The sequence below is a fragment of the Monodelphis domestica genome, chromosome 1 (genome assembly GCF_027887165.1).
Source record: "Monodelphis domestica isolate mMonDom1 chromosome 1, mMonDom1.pri, whole genome shotgun sequence".
Lineage (NCBI taxonomy): Eukaryota > Metazoa > Chordata > Mammalia > Didelphimorphia > Didelphidae > Monodelphis > Monodelphis domestica.
In genome coordinates this window covers 518,053,836-518,074,090 of record NC_077227.1, presented here as the reverse complement: position 1 = coordinate 518,074,090, position 20,255 = coordinate 518,053,836, and the positions used below count along the sequence as shown (strand labels likewise).

The following is a 20,255-nucleotide window of genomic DNA, read 5'->3' as shown; positions in this document are numbered from 1 at the left end:
CAGTAGCAAAGATTCAGTAGCTCATCTAACAGCAAAGGGGCATTTAGACATGAACTTGGAGGGAATCAATACTGTGCAGAAATTTCATTCATTCAGAACCCATTCTAGGCAAAAGACTGAGGTGGAATAAGGAAAGACGGTGCTCCCGAGATGTTGGGGTTCAATGTTTGTATAGTTAACTCTGCTATTAAACTCTTTTGACAATGTTCATTTTTTTCAATTAATCTGATATTTTAGAGAATGGTTTGAGCAAAACTCGAATATTTGCTTGTTAAAAATGTATTTTCAATTGACAAATGGGCAAGGGACATGGATAGGCAGTTCTCAGATAAAGAAATCAAAACTATTAATAAGCACATGAAAAAGTGTTCTAAATCTCTTATAATCAGAGAGATGCAAATCAAAACAACTCTGAGGTATCACCTCACACCTAGCAGATTGGCCAATATGACAGCAGAGGAAAGTAGTGAATGCTGGAGGGGATGTGACAAAGTCGAGACATTAATTCATTGCTGGTGGAGCTGTGAACTGATCCAACCATTCTGGAGGGCAATCTGGAACTATGCCCAAAGAGCTATAAAAGAAAGCATGTCCTTTGATCCAGTCATACCACTATTTGGTTTATACCTCAAAGAGATTTTTTTTAATGGGAAAGGGCCTGTTTGTGCAAAAATATTTATAGCAACACTTTTTGTGGTGGCAAAAATTTGGAAAATGAGGGGATGCCCCTCAGTTGGGGAATGGCTGAACAAATTGTGGTATGGGACGGTGATAGAATACTACTTTGCTATAAGGAATGATTAATTAATGGATTTTTATAAGAACTGGAACAAGCTCCATGAGCTGATACGGAATGAAATGAGCAGAACCAGGAGAACATTGTACACGGAAACTGAAACATTGTGGGATGATCAAAAATAATAGACTTTGCTACTAAAAGCAGTGCAGTGACCCAGGACAATGCTGAAGGACTTATGAGAAAGAACACTATCCACATCCAGAGAAAGAACTGTGGGAGTAGAAATCCAGAAGAAAAGCATGTGATTTATCACTTGCTTATATGGGTATATGATCTGGGGTTTTGGTTTTAAGATTACTCTATTACAAAAATGAATAATATGGAAATAGGTTTTGAGTGATAACATATGAATAACCCAATGGAATTGCTTGTCAACTCCAGGAGGTGAGGAGGGAAAAAGGGAAGGAGGCAAGAATCATGTAACCATGGAAAAATTTTAAAAATAAAATGAATACTTGACAATAAAAATGTATTTTCATCAGCAAGAAACATCAAGAGAACACAAGAAAGCAGCATCATTTCACAACTCATAAACTACAACTGTTCCCATGATCACTTTCACAAGCAAACTTCAGCTTTTTTTTTCCTTTTAAGTAAAGTGCCTTATTTATTGTGTATCTTTTGATACTGTTGGAGCTGTGAGCTGATAAGCGCTAGTCTGTTCCTACTCCATCCATCATCATCTATGTGACAATTAACAAAGACAAAAAGGAACAACAGGCCATTAAGGCAACATGTGACCTCAATGGATCTGGTGGCAATCCCAGCATCCATAAGGTTTTGTTTTGTTTTGTTTTTGCCATGGTTTTGCCATGGAAAAGAGTTTGTCCACATTGTTTATGGACTTTTATAATGGTATTTTCTCCAGTCCAGTCATATTGGAAGAGTACAAATATAGATAGTAGGACAGTACAAATGAAAACAGTCTAACAGAAACAAATTTGAATCTTAAAGCAAAGAATCAGAAAATACAATATATGTGACAGGATGTAAGCAATGAATTCGAGTCCTTTTCTCCAATTCCAATAGCTGCATTACAGAGACCTCTTCAGTATTTGGAAAGGAACAAACTGAAACAGTTAACATCGATAAGGCAAATGGAGTCTGAAAAAAACTTAAAAGTCACCTCCAGACTCATTTAGATTCCTTCCCCTCCCAAGTATCATCATCCATCTAGATTCCTTTGGTCACACCTCTGGGATCTCCCATAGTGAGGGAAATTTCCACACTGAGCATAGTATGGACAAACCCCATATTGGATTTGTTACAGAAACTGGGCAGGCCAAAATGGCAAGGGTGGGTAGGGAGATGAATCTCCTCTCTGAATCTTCAGATTACTCATGCTATCAACTTCAAGGTATTCTATCAATATACTCAGGAATGGCATCAAGAAAAGCTGTAAGCTTCATGAACTCAGTATGGCTCTCTGGAAACAGGAGTTGTTTGAGATAGGCAGGAAACTGGGCCATGCTTGCAATTCTGCTTCCTGTCCATAGGTAATACTACCCTAGTATGTACTGGCTAGGAGTAAAATTAAAAGTTTTAGAAGAGTAGCCTTCCTTCCCCTCCTCCCTAGGGGGTAAAACGAGTGGTCACATAATACCTCAGTCCTCACCCCCACAGCCAAGAGCATGGAAGCTCCTCTGGGTTAGCCAGGCTGTGATTGAGGTGGATAGCAGGTAAGGGGCTGCTCCACATTGTGTTCCCTTGCTGGTCTAAAAGCCTCCTCAGTTGCAAGCTGGAAGTTCAAAGTAAAAGCCTGAGTAAAGCCAGCTTTCCCAGCTGTAATCAGGGGAAAAGAGAGTGCAAGGGCGGAGCTACAAAAAACTTATATCCTCCCTAATTAGCATGTAATGTGAGAAGGAACATGGGAAGATGGAATTTAGAGTCCTGGGGAGCAAAACCTAATTGCACAGGAGACAGATGTGCATATAGACATATACATGCATCTGTATATGCACACACACACACATATAAACTAGAGATGATCTCAGAAGAAAGGCATTAAGATTAAGGAAGACCAGAATAGCTTAAAATATATATGTGTGTGTGTGTGTGTGTGTGTGTGTGTGTGTGTGTGTGTGTGTGTGTGTTACATTAAAGTTCCCTCCTCCCCTCCCCACACTAGGGATGGCATAATTTGATAAAAAGATATATGAATATGTAAAACTATGTCTTCCTTGTTTCTATTATCAGTTCTTTCTTAGAGGTGGGCATGTACAAGTTAGTTATTCTTAAAACAATATTTTTGTTACTCTTGGTTCTGTTTATTTCATTCTTTGTAATTTCATGTAGGTCTTTCTATTTTTTTTAATTTAAATTTACTTATTTCAGTTAATCTCCTCCCTTCAAGCCTTCCTTCATTAGAGAAGCATTATTTAACAAAAAGATATATGTGTATATAGAACTATGTCTTACTTATTTCAATTTATCAGTTCTTTAGTTAACTTGCTTGTCACTTCTTAAAGAACAGTAGTATTCTATCACAACCATGTGCCATAACTTTTTTAGCCATTCCCCAATTGATGGGCAACCCCTCAGTTTCCAGTTCTTTGCCACCACAAAGAGATCTGATATAAATAGTTTAGAATATATAGGGTTTTTCCCCCTTTGCCCTAATCACCTTAAGGAACAAACATAATAGCATTGTTAGGTCAAAGGATATACACAGTTTTATAACTCTTTGGGTATAAGAAAAGCTTTTTTTTTTAACCTTTATCTTCCATCTTAGAATCAGTACTGAGTATTGGTTCCAAGGCAGATGAATGGTAAGGGCTAGGCAATGGGGGTTAAGTGACTTGCCCAGGGTCACTCTGAGGCCAGATTTAAACCCAGGACCTCCCGTCTCTAGGCCTGGCTCTCAATCCACTGAGCTACCCAGCTGCCCCCTCTGACCAAATCCTTCTGAATTTCCTTTATTGAATCTTCATCTGTATCCTACCTCCAATTGTAGATATACCCAAGTATTTGTCCTTGGTCTCCTTTTCTTTTTTTTCCACATCTATTCTCTCTTAGTGACTGCCTCCTCTTTGATCTTGTGGTTGTCAATTGAGCCAAGGTCAAATCATATGCCTTGACACATGTTTATTAGCTACCTTCCATTCCCCATTCCTTGATTCTCCAATAAAAGATTGGGGACACGTGTAGCTCTCTCTCTTTTCCACCATCAGAGGAGCACCCATGCTGGAGCCCATGTTGTTGAACTCTGTCTCTGAGTCTTTCTTTTATTCCTTTATCATGTTCCCTCTCTCTCTATCCCCTTCACCCATCTCCCCTCAATTTCTAACTTCCCTTCTCAGGTGCCCACACACATATATATTAATTTGTGGCTGCAGGCAGCTACATTGCTCATCCCAGAGGCAAATATATGAAAATGGATTGAGTCTATCTTTTGTTTTAACCCTGACCTTAGAATCAGTCTTAGAATCAGTACTGTGTATTGGTTCCAAGGCAAAAGAGTGGTAAAGACTAGGCAATGGGGGTTAAGTGACTTGCTGGGGGTCCCACAGCTAGGAAGTATCTTGATTTGAACCCAGGACCTCCCATCTCTAGATCTGGCTTTTTATACACTGAGTCACTTAGTTGCCCCAAGTCTATGCCTTTTGACCAAGAGATTCCCCTACAGATCCCCAAGAAGATCATTGATAAGAAGAAAGGGTTTGTATCCATCACAATATTTATAGCATCACTTTTTCTGGTAGCAAAGAATTTGAAACAAAGATAGCTTCCCATCAGTTGGAGGAGTGATGCATGAAGGCAACAAAAGATTCCTGAGCTTTAAGAAATGATCCATCTAGAGAAGCATGGAAAGACAGGAACTGATGCTGAGAGAAGAAGTAAACAAAGCCCAAACCCATCATAGTACATATGTCAATAGCCACAATAGTTCAAATAGAAAGAACAACCACTATAAAACAGTAAAAAGTGAATATTATAAAATTACAGTGAATTAACTTATCCCTAAAGAAGAATTATGAAAAGATCTCTTCCTCTGACTTCTTTGCAGAGGCCAAAGGCCCACAGGTGTGAAACCTTATATCTACTCTCAGATTTTGTTTGGTGGATTGATCAATTTTGTTGGGTTTTTTCTTCAAACAGATTTTTTTTGTTACATAGAATGGCTCTTTGGGAGGGCAGGAGGGGGAAAGTATGGGGGAAATTTAGGCTATACAAAAATAAAATAGAGCAATAAAAATTTATTTTAAAAATTAAACAAATGTGAAATGCCTAGACATTAGTGATTGTTCTGCTTCCCCTTGATGTTCTTTTTGCTGCCACCATTCCTAAGGACCTCATCCTTGCCCCCAGTGCCAGTTCTCAGAACTGCCAAGTGTCTTTTCCCAGAGAGACCAAGAAATGGAAAGGAGCCAGTCAATAAACCAGTGCAAAGAAAACATTTCTTTGGACCTCTTGGGATCATCCTACTATATTTAAAAGTTAATGGGTCTCAGATGCAAAACATATGGAATTTTTTTTCCTTGCAAGGCTGTGAGCTCAAATTAAAAATTTGTGGCTATCAGGAACTGAGAGGGAGTTGAGGCAAAATCATACCCACTCCATCCAGTCTCCCCATCTTGGTGAAAGCAATGCCAGAGTAAGCAAATAGACCACAAGGCTTGATTTTTTGCAGCTCTGGTCAGTGTCAGTTGTCAGAATGAATGAAAGAACATGACATTTTTTTGGCCAGGGGAAGGAATCCCAAGTGTATGTGATTCCCCCCCCCCCAGAAGTTCTAGGTGAATGATGGTATGTCCATCTGTCCTCTGAGGTCTTCTTGCTCAGGTCATTTGTCCCTGGTCTATTCCATTGATCTTCCCTTCTGTCTCTTAGTCAGTACCATATTGTTTTGATGACCCCTGCTTTAAGGTACAGTTTAAGATCTGGTACTGCTAGGCCCCCATCCTTCACTTTTTTTTTTCATTATTTCCTTGACATTCTTGGTCTTTTGTTCTTCCAGATGAACTTTGTTATAATTTTTTTCTAATTCTGTAAGAAAGTTTTTTGGTAGTTTGATAGGTATGGCACTGAATAAGTAAATTAATTTGGGTAGGATTGTCATTTTTATTATATTAGCTTGTCCTTCCCATGAGCAATGAATGTTTTTTCCAATTATCTCAATCCAGTTTTAATTGTGTGGAGAGTGTTTTGTAGTTGTGTTCATATAGTTCCTGTGTTTGTCTTGGTAGATAGATTCCTAAATATTTTATATTGTCTAGGGTGATTTTAAATGGAGTTTCTCAACAGAAGGAAAAAAAAAAACCATTTGCTTGATCACATGGTTCGATGGGGATATGATTGGAGATGTTGACTTTAAATGATCACCCTAATACAAATAATATGGAACTAGGTCTTGGTCAGTGATACATGTAAAATCCAGTGGAATTGCTTGTTGGCTATGGGAGGTGGGTGGGAGGAGGGCAGGGAAAGAACACGAATCATGTAAGCATGGAAAAATATTCTAAATTAATTAATCAAATAAATAAAATTTTAAAAATCAGTGGAGTTTCTCTTTCTAACTCCTGCTGCTGAGTTTTGTTGGAAATACCTCTGAGCTCTTCTAAAGGCCATGTTCTTCACTGGACTATTGCACAGGGATCATGACCTTTTGGATGAGGATTCTACCAAATTCACATCAGAAAACTGGCTTCAATATTCACCCATTTGCTCTCTATCCCTCTTGCCTGTCCCCCAAAGAAAAGCAGAGCCTTGGTGCCTGGTAGTGGTATACTTAGTTCACCCTCCAACAAGACGCTGGACCTTGGAACTGATTGCCCAGAATTTCAGGTGTGCTTCCCAGGTCTCTGGGATTTCTAGCCAGGTCTTACAGGTACCATGCAGACGAAAAGACAGCAGTCTGGCTATGTTATACGACTATCTGGATGAGGATTTGAGAGAAGGCTATTAAGGGCTCCAGTCAGTAATCATGTGTATGTTCCAAGTAGAGCAGAGAGGTGGTGAAATCAGGAAGATCTGAGTTTAAATCTGACCTCAGACACTAACTAGGTGGGAGACTCTAGGCCCTGTTTGCCTCAGTTTCCTCATCTATAAAATGAGCTGGAGAAGGAAATAGTAAACGGCTCTAATATCTCTGCCAAGAAAACCCCTAAAGGGGTCATAAAGATTTAGACACGACTGAAACACAACATGGTCCAAGGCGCTAAAGTGCTGGAGATACAAAGAGGAAGATAAAATCAATCTGCACCCTCAGAAAGCTTACAGAGAAATCATAGACATTTGTGGCTTATATACAAAAGTCACATAAAGCAGATGCTAGGTCACCTGGTGGTCAATAACATCTAGAACTACACTTCAAGCTTCGTTCTTTAAAAAAACCCCAACAATCCTTACCCTTCTGTCTTAGACTCAGTACCGTGTATTGGTTCCAAGGCAGAGAATGGTAAAGGCTAGGCAATGGGGGTTCAGTGACTTGTTCAGGGTCACACAGATAGAGAATATCTGAGGCCACATTTGAACCCAGGACTTCCTGTCTTTAGCCTGACTCTCTATCCACTGAGCCACTTAGCTGACCCCTATCTCTTAAGTTTCTACAGAAAAAGAAAATGTTGGGGGAGAGCTTAAACGCTGAGCTCTGGGTTCTTTGGCTGATACGCTGTCCTGTCAGAACCCTGAAAACACAGCCAAGTTGTGCCTCTGGCTTCAGAGTCTACCTTCCCAGGAGCACCTGCTGTCTGATATTCTGAGTAAATACATCTGAGCCTTTTTGGTCTGTTTGTGTAGCTCTTAAGATACAGTTTAAATTATGAGAGGAAGGGGGGCCAGAGCCAGGATTTGCAAGATTATAATAATGTCCCTTTATATCCTACACCTTTTATCTTTGAAATGTTTTATAAACATTAACTAATTGGTCCTGAGATGTAATCCGCATGTGGGTACAAAGATACAGGGCAGAAATGCACAGGAGACCTTTGCCCGTCTGGCACCCAGAGACACTCGCCTCTCCAGGCGTCTTTCTGCTCAGATGTGCAGATAAAGCCCATAAACCACCCCAGTGTCCGAGCCACTGACTTTCCCAAGGTGCTGGCCATTCCCAGCTCTGCCTTGGTTTGATTCCTATCAAGAAACTCATCTTATCCCTTAAACATTTCAAGGGATTCTACCTGGCTGAGATCGGTCATAAACCCCTCTATGGCTCAGTCAATGAGTAGCTCAAAGATGGGGAAGGAAAGCTACATGGCTTGGAAGCCCATCAGGAGATCCGCATCCCCAAATTTAGCTCCGCTGGTCCTCGGACAAGAGATGCAGGCTCAGTCCTGGAGACTGATCCAGCTTTGTGGAGCTTGGAACCCACTAGCATAGCCTGTGAGAATCCAGAGTCACCCCCGCCTCAAGATAAAGACTGGCACACAAGTCCTACTCTGCCATCATACACGTAATTCTTCTTTTTTTAACTTTAATAATCTTGTTGATGACTTTTGTCTTTGTCACCTTCACTTCCCAAAGATCCCTACTCTTTCTCTCTTCTCAAAAACCATTCCTCATAACAATGAATTGAAGGGTAGGTCAAACTGGCCAGACAGCCATGTTCTATATCGATAGCGCTCTGCCCTTGCAAGGAAAAGAGAAGGAGATATATTGTCTGCTCTCATTATAAATAAACAATCATACCTGTCATTCAAAGGAATGGCTATGATATGGGTTCCTTGAGTTTTCATTCTGCAGCCATCTACTGTGAACGGCAGAGAGGCGAGGTGGAGAGGATGACTTTAAAGTCCTTTCTCGAGCACATCCTCAAGGGGTGACTCTGGCCAAGCCACTTGGGCTCTCAGGGCCCCAAGTCTCTCTCTGAGGGGCCAGTGAGCCGCCAGCCTGAATCGGTGGTGGAGGGAAGGAAAGGAGGAGGGAACGTTTTCATTGGGAGTTTTATTCATTGATGAAATGCAGATCTCAACCATAAAAACTAACAAAGCTCCATCTGTTTGATGGACAATTTATTCTTTCTCCCTCCATGCCAATTGGTGTTTTGTGGTGTCATAGATATTAACAAGGAGATGTCTGACTTTGGAAAAGGAGGCAGGCTGATCGGGTAAGGAGGATGAAAGATGGCGCACGAATGGAGAGCCCAGGGCTTGTACTCATTTCTAGAATGTTAAAAGACGGAGCAATGGGAGTTATGTACCCCAGTAAGTGCACAAGATCATGAGTAGGGGTGAAGGGAGAAAAGGCAATTAGGTGGGTGAAGTAGAGGGAGCACTGGGTTTAGAGTCAGAAACAACCAGGTTCAAATCCTGCCTCAGGCCTTTATGGTTACCCATGTTATTGTATATAGCTTCTCTGGGTCCCATTTTCTTTATAAAATTAAAGAATTGGACTGAACAGCTTCTAAGGTAAGGTGCCTTCCAATTCCCAATCAATGATTCTATGGGAACAAAACCTCTGAAAAAGATTAGTGATCCAGATATAAAATAGTTATTCACCTCTGATTCTATAAATAGGACAATGGACATAAGTTTAAAGACATATATATATATATATATATATATACATATATATATATGTGTGTGTGTGTGTGTGTGTGTATGTGTGTGTGTGTGTGGTGTGTAGGAATATGTATGAATGTATATGTGTGTGTATTTATTTATTTGTAATTTAATTATTATGATAGCTAGGTGGCACAGTGGATAGTGTGCCAGACCTGGAGTCAGGAAGGCATATCTTTGTAATATCAAATCTGGACTTAGATGCCTACTAGCTGTGACTTGGGCAAGCCACTAAATCCTGTTTGCTGATAAGAATTTAGTCCTTCACAGTTGATCATCATAAAAAATTTCTGTTACTGTATACACAGTTCTCCTGGTTCTGCTCACTTCACTTTGCATTAATTCATGTAAATCTTTCCAGGTCTTTCTAAACTCATCCTGTTTAGATGTTTTCAATTTTCAGAACTCATCCTGAAACTCAGTTTTCTCATCTGTAAAATGAGGTAGAGAAGGAAATGGCCAAATCACTCCAGTATCTTTGCTAAGAAAACCCCAAATGGGGTCACAAAGAGTTGGACATGACTAACAACAAATTGAAATATATATTCCATTCACCTTATAGACGTACTTCCAATTATTTCTCTTTGATAAAACTTTCCAGGCCTAAGATAAAGTATGGAAAACATAAATTATGAACTTCTATTCTCACATAAGGGATTAAACGTATCATCATCATTCTGTTGGTGTAGATCTTCTTTCTCTACAATATTTAAAATTCCTCAAGGGCTGAATCCAGCCAATTACACACATATTGACTAGTGTAGTGCTATTTAGACTCAACCATGAATAATAGTAACAGAGATTATGTGATGATGATGATGGCAATGGTAATGGTGATAGTAGTAATACTAACAATGATGCCATTCCTAAGGACAGATCACCTCCTTCATCCACTCTGAATATGTGCTCCAGACCCAGGTAGTAGGAACTCAAGAGTGGAACCAAGATGGTGCAGTCAAGTGAGCAATTCTAATGAGTTCTCCCAATATAACCCTCTAAATAATGTTAAAGTGCATCAGAAACTGAATTCTGAGCAGAACACCCCCCCTCCCCAGCTTCCCCAGCACAAAGTCACAGTGAGACATTTTTTAAGTCCCAGGACAGCTTTGGAAAATAGAAAAAAGAGATCTATGGATATTAAAATAAGGATTAGCTAGCGTGGCAGAAGTGGCAATAGTTGTAGACCTGGAAGGTGGCAGCAGCAGCAGTGTCAGGAGAATCTAGCACCCAGGGACAATGAGGGCACTGAATATCTGGTCAGAAAGAAATTCCAAGGAACGTCTATACTAGCATCATTTGGCAACTCTGTTGCCTATTACTGAATTTCAGGTCCCAGGTCCAAGGTAGAGAGGAGTAATTATGGGTGCAAGGGAGTAGGGGCTCCTACCTAATTAAGGGGCAGGGGGGCAGTGATTAGAACTCTTTCCAGATCACACCACCTTTTGAGAATTGAAAACTTACAGGGTACTAGCCCTAGCTGTGAAAGAAGCTGAACATAAATATCAGGGCTAGATATTCCCTACCTCACAGAGGTAAACAAAGCCCACCTTTAACATGAAGTCTAAAGTCAGGTAGTAGGCTAGAAAAATGAACAAATGGTAACAACAAAAAAAGAACTTGAACATAAAAGGCTACTATGGTAACAGGAAAACTCAATACACAGATTTAGACAAAAATGGCTTGGAAACATCTACAAGCAAAGCCTCAAAGGAAAATGCAGATTGGGCACAAGTCCATGAAGAATTATTAGAAGAACCAAGGAAGGAGAGGGGTTAGGAAAAGATAGTAGAGGGGCAGCTAGGTGGCTAATGGGACTGAGAGCCAGGTATGACTTGAATTCAAATCTGGCCTCAGATACTTCTAGCTGTGCGACTCTAAGCAAGTTACTTAACTCCCGTTGCTTAGCCCTTACTGCTCTTCTGCCTTGGAACTGTTATTTAGTATGGTTCTAAGAAGATAAGGGTTAAAAAAAGTGAGAGCAATGCAAGAAAATTATGAAAAGAGAACTAACATATTTGTAAAAGAGGCACAAAAAATACTGGATAAAATAAACTTCTTCCAAAAAAGAATTGTCAGATGTTGGGGGTACAAAACCTTGCTGAAGATATAACTCCTTAAACATTATAATTGGTTGAGTGGGAGCTAATGACTCTATGAGAGTAAAATCAAGAAACAATAAAACTATGTCAAAAGACTGAAAAAATAGAAGGAAATATGAAATATAGGGAAATAACTGACCTGAAAAATAGATCAAGGAGACATTTAAGAATTTTTGGACTACCTGAGAGCCATGATTTAAAAAAGAGACCTTAGACATTATACTTCAGGAAATTATAAAGGAAAAGTGCTCATAGAATCATAGGGCATCATAGAATTAGAGAGTAAAGTAGAAATTGAAAGAACCCACTAATCACCTTCTAAAAGAGACCCCATAATGAAAACTCGGAGGAATATTGTAGCCAAATCCCAGAGCTCCCAGGTCAAGGAAAAAATATTGGAAGCAATAAGAATGAAATAATTCAAATACCAGGGAGTCAGTGTTAGTATCACAAAAGATTTAAACTCTACCACAAATCTACCATAATAAAGGAGCAGAAGACTTGAAATGATATTCTAGAAGGCAAAGACTAGTATTACAACCAAGAATAACATACGCAGCAAAACTGAGTATAATTTTTCAGGATATATATATATATATATATATATATATATATATATACACACACACAAGTAGACTTCTAACCTTTTTTGATGAAAAGATCAGAGCTGAATAGAAAATATGACATTCAAATACAAGACTCAAGAGAAACTCAAAAAGGTAAACACAAGTGCAAAAGCATGAAGAACTTAAAGCTAAACTGTTTAAATTCCTAAACTGGAATATTATATAAGAATTTTAACATAATTAGGGCAGTTAGAAGGTGTATACTTAGACAGAGGGCATGGGTGATAGTCTATTATGTTGGGATGATCTAAAAAAATAGAAGGCCAAGAAAGAGGATACACTGAGAGAAGGGGAAAATGAAAGAAAGAATGGGGAAATTTATCTCACATAAAAGAGGCATGCAAAGAAGAATTTTTACAGTGAAGGGTAAAATGGGGTTAGGGATATGGGTAATGCTTGAAATGGGCAATGGTTGAAAGAAGGAAGAAGAAAAATATATATACACTAAAAATTGAGTTTAGAAATTATTCTTACCCAACAAGAAAGTAGGAAGGGAAGTGACTAAAAGAAAGGGGGGTGGTGGGGAGCAGTGGAGCAGTGATGGTCATCAAAGAGAGGCTAAATTAAGAGAAGCAGTGGTCAGACGTACTTTTGAGGAGGGGACAAAGTAAAAAAGATAAGTAAAAGAGGACAGGATGGAGGGAGATACAGAGTTAGCAATCATAATTGTGGATATGAATGGGATGAATTTACCCATAAAATGGAAGAAGTTAGTAGAATGGTTTAGAAATCAGAATCCAACCATATGTTGTTTACAAGAAACACACTTGAATCAGACACATACAGAGTTAAAATATTAGCCTGAAGCATAATGTATTATGTAGTTAACAACAAAAACCAGAAGTAATGCTATAATCATGATTTTAGACAATGCAAAAGCAAAAAAAGGTCTAAATCAAAGAGAAAATCAGAGAAACTACATTTTGCTAAGAGGTTCCACAAACAATGAGTTAATAACAATATTGGACATATATGTACCAAATGGCAGAATGTTCAAATTCTTGAAGGAAAAGTTAGATGAACTGTAGGAAGAACTAGTAAAATTATACTAGGAGGGGACTTAAATTTCTCTCTCTCACTAGATAAATCTAATCATAAAATAAACAAGAAAGAAGTTAAAAAGATGAATAGAATTTTAGAATAAATTATGTTAGATCACTGTAGAATACTGAATTGGGAATAGAATGTAATATACCCTTATATATATGCATATATATATATATATACATATATATATATAGCTGGTGCCTTCACAAAAACTGACCATATATCAGGGTGTAAAAACCTCACAAACAAATGCAGAAAAGCAGAATTGGGTAGTGGGTTACACAGCTGTTAGTTGGTACCTGTTCTTTCACCTCACATAGGTTTAGGCTTTTCTGTCCTGCACCTGAGACCTTTCTTGCCCTGAAGCCTCTCTCTGAACAATAACATTTCACATGACCTGCTCCTAACCAAACCCCCTCCCCAATGTTCCTAACCTCTCTGTCTACATATGCTGACCTGGTCAGGAAAATTTGCTTACTGTGAATTTTTTTCTTGGATTTCTCCATCAACATTTGTCTGGTGCATTTACTAGATGTCTGGAGGTTGTGTGTGTGTGTGTGTGTGTGTGTGTGTGTGTGTGTGTGTGTGTGTGTGTGTGTGTTGAGTCAGTTATACTTCTTCCTACTATTTCACCATCTTGGTTCCACCTTTCTATAAAATCTATGAAAAAAGTTGTAGAACTTTTTAGAGATATCCTTAATAGAAGTATGAGAAAGTAACAGGTAGACTTTCACAGATAATTTGGTCTAGGAGCCCCAACTCTTCAGCAAAAGGTACAGAGAATACAAGAGCCTACTTGTCCTGTGTTTACTGCTTGTTGATTTTTTATCGTCATGCAAAACACACTTCCATATTGTTCATTGTTGTAAGGACACGGTCATACATAACCAAAACCCCAGAATAAAACCAGATACACCTATATGAAAGACAACTTTCTTTCTCTGGAGGGGGATAGCATTCCTCGTCATAAGTTTTTCAGGGTTGACTCAGATCATTGCATTGCTGAGTGGCCACGTTTTCACAGATAATAATTGTCCAATATTGCTGTTATTGTGTATAATGTTCTCCCAGTTCTGCTTATTTCACTGTGCATCAGTTCCTACAGATCTCTCCAGCTTTTTCTGAAATCTTGCTTATCATTTCTTATCACACAATAGTATTGTTACCAACATGAACCAAAATTTGTTCAGCTATTCCCCAATTGATGGAAATCCCTTCAACTTCTAATTCTTTGCCACCACAAAAAGAGTAGCTATAGACATTTTTGTACAAGTAGATCCTTTCTCCTTTTTCATTATCTCTTTGGGATACACACCCAGTAGTGGTATTACAGGATCAAAGGGTATGCACACTTTTATAGCCATTTGAGCATAATTCCAAATTGCCCACCAGAATGGTTGGATCAGTTCAGAACTCCAACAATGCATTAGCATTCCAATTTTGTCACATCCCCTCCAACCTTTACCACTTTCCTTTACTGCCATATTGGCCAATCTAATACATATGAGGTGGTACCTCAGTGCTGTGTTAATTTGAATTTCTTTAAACAAGAGTGATTTAGAAAGTTTTAAATATAATTATTGATGGCTTTGATTTCATCTGAAAATTTCTTGTTCATATCCTTTGACCATTTGTTAATTGGGGATTGATTTATTTTTAAAGCATTTGTTATGGTGACTTAACAACTCTCCTTCAATCAAGAACCCTATGAATGTTAAAGTCACATAAGATTCTTTGATAGATGCAGCAGAGATGATTTTGTTTAATGGTCCTGATTTTCAATATTGAGGTATGAAAAAGGTATTTATGGAGGATATCTAATATAGAGTCCAAATGAAAGAGGAATTCCTAGTAGTCAGGTCCTCTAGATATTCCTGTTTACACGTGACATTGTATTGATTATCTAGAATACTAGGCAGCTTCCTTCATTTGATACACATTCAAAAGAGTTTGGTCTAACAATCCACCCAAGAAAAACCAAACTAAAGAAGAATTCTTATTGTTTAGACTATGACATGTAGTTGGATAGACATCCTATTGATTTGATCCCTCAGTTCCTTGGACAAAACAGATGGATAAGAAGCTGGGCTCAGAATTGAATAAGAAAAAGGGAGTGGTCTGGACAGTGCTGGAGGAACTATAAAGTGATTCTAAGTGGCTGTGAGCCAGTCACACTTAACTTCTCCGTGCCTATTTTCTCATCTATAAAATGAGTGGGGTGGACTTGATGGCCTCTTCAGGGTCTTAAGTTTTGAGCCCCAGATCCTATGAAACAACTTAGGTGAAGCAGAATCCTTACAACGGGAAAAGAGCTTTTTCAAAGGGAGAGTAGAGTTGGATGAGGGGACAGCTGGGTGGCTCAGTGGATTGAGAGCCAGGCCCAGAGATGAGAGTCCCTGGGCTCAACTCTGGCCTCAGACACTTCCCAGCTGCGTGACCCTGGGCAAGTCACTTAACCCCCATTGCCTAGCCCTTACCGCTCTTCTGCCTTGGAACTAATATATAGTATTGATTCTAAGGCAGAAGGGTGTAAAAAAAAAAGAGTTGGATAGGGAGTCAAGAGATCTGGATTTTAGTTCTGTCACCTTGGACAAGGGGAAAGGAACAAGCATTTATTAAATACCTACTGTGTTCCAGGCATTGTACTGTGAATACTGTATAAATATATTCCTTCTTGAAAGAGTTGGCCTAGACTATCTATCAATCAACCAACAAGCATTTATTAGTGACCTACTTTGTGTCAAGCCCTATGGTTAGTGCTGATTCTAAGGTATCAGCCAGTTCTGATAGCCTATGGTTCTAGGGAAAATGAATCTGGTTTGAATTTTCCTTGTTCGCTATTACTAGTGATCAACTGGCCTCAACCTCCCTCAATAGCAACAATGGCAGATGTGTGCCACCACATCCATCCAGTTTCTGTTTTAATGGAAAACTAATTCTAAAGTAGAAAGTTTTGTTTTTGCTTGACATTAAAGAAACATACTTCAAAACACTGGTATGAGAGAAAATTTAAATTTTATTGAGAATCTTAGGGATAAATGCTTCTGAAGGAGAATATCTGAACTTGACATATTACTTGTCCTGGAAAAATACTGCATTTTAATATTGTGGTTTAACTTCTTAGGACGACAAAAAATAGACATAAAGAAACTGGGAGCAAACAAATGGAGCCGAAACCTTCAGGTTAGAACTCAATCTTGGTTTCTCCACAGTCATTGTTGTCTGTGGTGATCTAAGCTGCTGATAAAGCAAAATGCTCCCATGAAGATGTTCCAAGTGGCTTCCAGGAAGTTGTCTTATGTGCTGACATGCATGTGGACAGAGAAGTCTGGCTGGCGTCCGCTTAAGATTGGTGCTTCCTAGAGCTTTCCATTGGCAAAGGCAGCCTCCTGGAACTGAGGGACAAAAGTTTTGAAATAAGCCCTGGTGGGAAAAGGGAGAGAGAAAAGAAATTGTGGTTAGCACAAACCAGCATGAGGACCCAGCAATTCTGAGCTTTCAGACCTAACTCAGAACAGTTGTTAATCATCACATGTGCATTTTGAGACTGTTTTCTTTTCTTTTTCTTTTTTTTTCTGGCACAAATCTCTCTTCATTTGTTCAACTGAGGCATGATTCAAGACACAATTCATTCTCTGGGCCACTTAGAGGAACCATGCATATCCATAGGCACTTCTTAGAATGTCTAGGCTAGAGACGTTTTGTACATTCTGTATTCAGAAGGGCTTCTGCAGGGTCTCTCTGAGCCAGAGGGAACCCAAAGGGCTTTCTCTGAGCTCTAGGCTGCAGCTTGCCTTCTGTGGTTTGCCAGACAGCCAAGCACAAAGGTAAAATGTGAAGAATTCAGGCAATCATACAGATGTTTTATTTACATGAAACATTCATAGGAAGGAATTTTTCATTTTCCAACTGGGTGTTTCATGTTAAAGAGAACAAAGAGATGAAAAATGATTTACAAATGACCTAAGATCTCAAATTGGTATCTGAAAACCCAAGTGGTCTAATTTACTGGAAAGAAAATAGGCTGGGCAGATAAACTTTTCTAGTCAAAGACTAATGGTAAGATTTAGACAGATTGTATCATTTTCTCTCCAGTTCCCCAATCTTTTGAAGAGGATAATAATATAGTAAAATTCCCCTTATCTAAATATCACTTATTAAGGGAACAGAGCAGAAAGAATACCAGATTTGAAATCAAAAGACACAGGGCTCAAATCTTACTCTGGCTGATTATTGTGGGAGCTTACGCAACCTACTTAATCTATCTGAGACTCATCTTCCAAATGTAAAATGAGAATGTTGGACTAGAAGATCCCTAATGGCCTTTCCAGTTGTATCCTATGATCTGATGAACTTCCCCTTTAAAGAAAATACAACTGAGAAACAGGAAGAAAAAAGTTCAACCACCATGCCACATTCAAATATATAAACTTTCTCTTAGAGTAGATTCCCCTAGATCTTCACTCAGGGCTTCTTTAATCATATTTTAGATATGACTAGAAACAAACATAGTGATATAATTTCTTGGCCCACAGTACATGAGAAGCTGCAAATTATTTGAGACACATACATCAAAACCCCTTTAAGATAAGGCTAAATTATAACATGGTATTTCATTGAGGCAATGGCTTTCTGCTCTATTCAGCATCAACAATGAATTCCTAAATTTAAATCCTTGGCCTTTTCTCAGTCCTCTTTGATATTGTGGGCCAGTTTTTCTCCTTGAAACACTCTTCCTTTGGCTTCCATAACACTGAACTTTCTGATTTCCACCCCCTGTAATTCTGAGTGCTCTTCTCTGGCCTTTTCTCCTTACACTCCCTGAATAAGGGTGTTCCATGGTTATGCCCTTAGACCTCTTTTTTGTCCTGGATCTACACTTTCTCTCTAGGAAGACAGGGAAGTTGCAATAAATTATGTTTCCTTAAATATGTTTTGACTAAAAAAAGTGGTGCAATTTAAAAGGGGTATACTTCCTTTATATTAAAAAATCGCTGGTTCCCGGAAGAAATGAAGCCCTTTGTAATTACACTGCTGGAAGTCAGAGAGACAAAGAATTTGAAGCATTGTTTTTATGAAAAGAAAGTCCTGCGGTACACGTATTGTTATAATAATCTTGGTATATATGCTTATTCTTCTGTTTGTCCATTTAATCTCTCTAAATTCTTGCATACCAATACTTGTACCTCAAGACTATTCACCTCTAAATAGCACTTTCTTTTTTTTTTTAACATTATTTTATTTGGTCATTTACAAACATTATTCATTGGAAACAAAGATCATTTTCTTTTCCTCCCCCCGCCCCCCTCCCCCCAGCTCTCCCATAGCCGACACACAATTCTACTAGGTTTCACGTGTGTTCTTGATTCGAACCCATTGCCATGTTGTTAGTATTTGCATTAGGGTTTCCTTTAGAGTCTCTCCTCTGTCATGTTCCCTCAACCGCTGTAGTCACGCAGTTGCTTTTCCTCGGTGTTTCCACTCCCATAGTTTATCCTTTGCTTATGAATAGTGTTTTTTCTCCTGGATCCCTGCAAGTTGTTCAGGGACATTACACAGCCACTAATGGAGAAGTCCATTACGTTCGATTATACCACAGTGTATTAGTCTCTGTGTACAATGTTCTCCTGGTTCTGCTCCTCTCGCTCTGCATCACTTCCTGGAGGTTGTTCCAGTCTCCATGGAATTCCTCCACTTTATTATTCCTTTTAGCACAATAGTACTCCATCACCAACATATACCACAGTTTGCTCAGCCATTCCCCAATCGAAGGGCATCCCCTCTATAGCACTTTCTTAATAGTAACAACTCATGTAGATTTTCTATGCAGGCCCTCATAGTTCATCTAATCCAAACTCTTCATTGAAAAGCTGAAGAAACTGAGACGCAGAGAGGTAAGGGATCTTGCCCAAGACTACGCAGCGAATAAGTAGCAGAGCAGGGTTTTTAAACCCTTGCCTCCTAATTCTAAATTGGATGCTCTCTTGATCTTATTTTATAGAGTAGAACACTGAGGCTCTGAAAGGTGAATGACTAGACAGTGAGGGAGGGGGAGGAAGGGGAATGAGTATCTATTAAATGTCTGCTACTTGATCCTCACTGCAACCCTGGGAAGAGGGTGCTATGATTACTCCAATTTTACAGATGAGGACACTGGGGCAGACAGAAGTTAAATGTCTGACACTGGGCCAAGTGCTCCATCCTCTGTGCCATTTGATTGCCCATAGCCACAAAGCTTTTACGTGTACAGAGATAGAACCTGACACCGGGCCCCTGAACTTCACCTACTGTGCCATCTTTCTCTGTAGAAGGGAGGCGGTCTTGTGTAATGGAAAGAGAGCTGGATTTGGGGTCAGATTATGTAGGCTCTTGTGGTGTGACCACAGAAAGTCAGATCAGCCCCAGATAGCCTCTAAGACCTCTTCCAGTGCCGAGCCTCTGCCCTTATGACTTTCTTATTCTAAGCCCAACATCCCTTCCACGAGGTCTTGATGTAGGAGGGTAAAAGGGCCCAAGTCCTAGAGTAAGTGCTGGGAGAGCTAGGTTCTGGGTCTAACTGTACAACTTATCATTCATGTGATGCTGGAGAGCTGAGTTACAACTTCTTTGAGAATTAATGTTCTCATCTGGAAAAGTGAAATGACAATTATATCTGCCGTGCTCACAACGTAAGGATCATATAGAACGATGTAGTAAAACTGTTTTGTTTTGTTTTTTAAACTCTTACCTTCTGTCTTAGAATCAAGAGTGGTAAGGGTGAGGCAATGGGGGTCAAGTGGCTTGCCCAGGGTCACACAGATGGGAGGTGTCTGAGGCCAGATTTGAACCCAGGACCTGCCATCTCTAGGTCTGACTCTCACTCCACTGAGCCACCAGATACCATCTAATGAAATTGTTTTAAAGTGCTATACAAAGATATGTAAGGTATGATGATAAATGCATGTCTTTCTAGGCATAATTCATCTGCTTGTGTTTGCATGATAGTATGTTTAGTTGGGGGAGATCATTCTTAAAATCACAGAGGTTTTAAAAACAGAAGGGGCTTTAGAGGTCATTCTAATCAAAACCTCTTAATTTATGAGATAGATACTTTAAAATTTTTATTTATTTATTAATCACTTACTATAGGCAGGCATAGTGCTAAGTGGCTGAGGATGTAAGTACAAGCAAGGCAGACAGCTGCTGC

At 39.2% G+C, this 20,255-nt stretch overlaps 1 protein-coding gene across 7 annotated transcripts in view; it reads right to left on the bottom strand.

The window, feature by feature from the left end:
• Positions 1-16,067: 16,067 nt before the first annotated feature.
• The window catches only part of BABAM2 (BRISC and BRCA1 A complex member 2), a 604,603-nt gene continuing 600,415 nt past the window's right edge, over positions 16,068-20,255 (bottom strand). For all 7 annotated transcript variants that reach the window (XM_007476024.3, XM_016431556.2, XM_001371252.4 and 4 more), the window contains one exon: positions 16,068-16,492. In XM_007476024.3, coding sequence (XP_007476086.1) covers positions 16,429-16,492 — 64 coding nt within the window. In that variant the 3' untranslated portion in view covers positions 16,068-16,428. The remainder of the gene's footprint in view (positions 16,493-20,255) is intronic.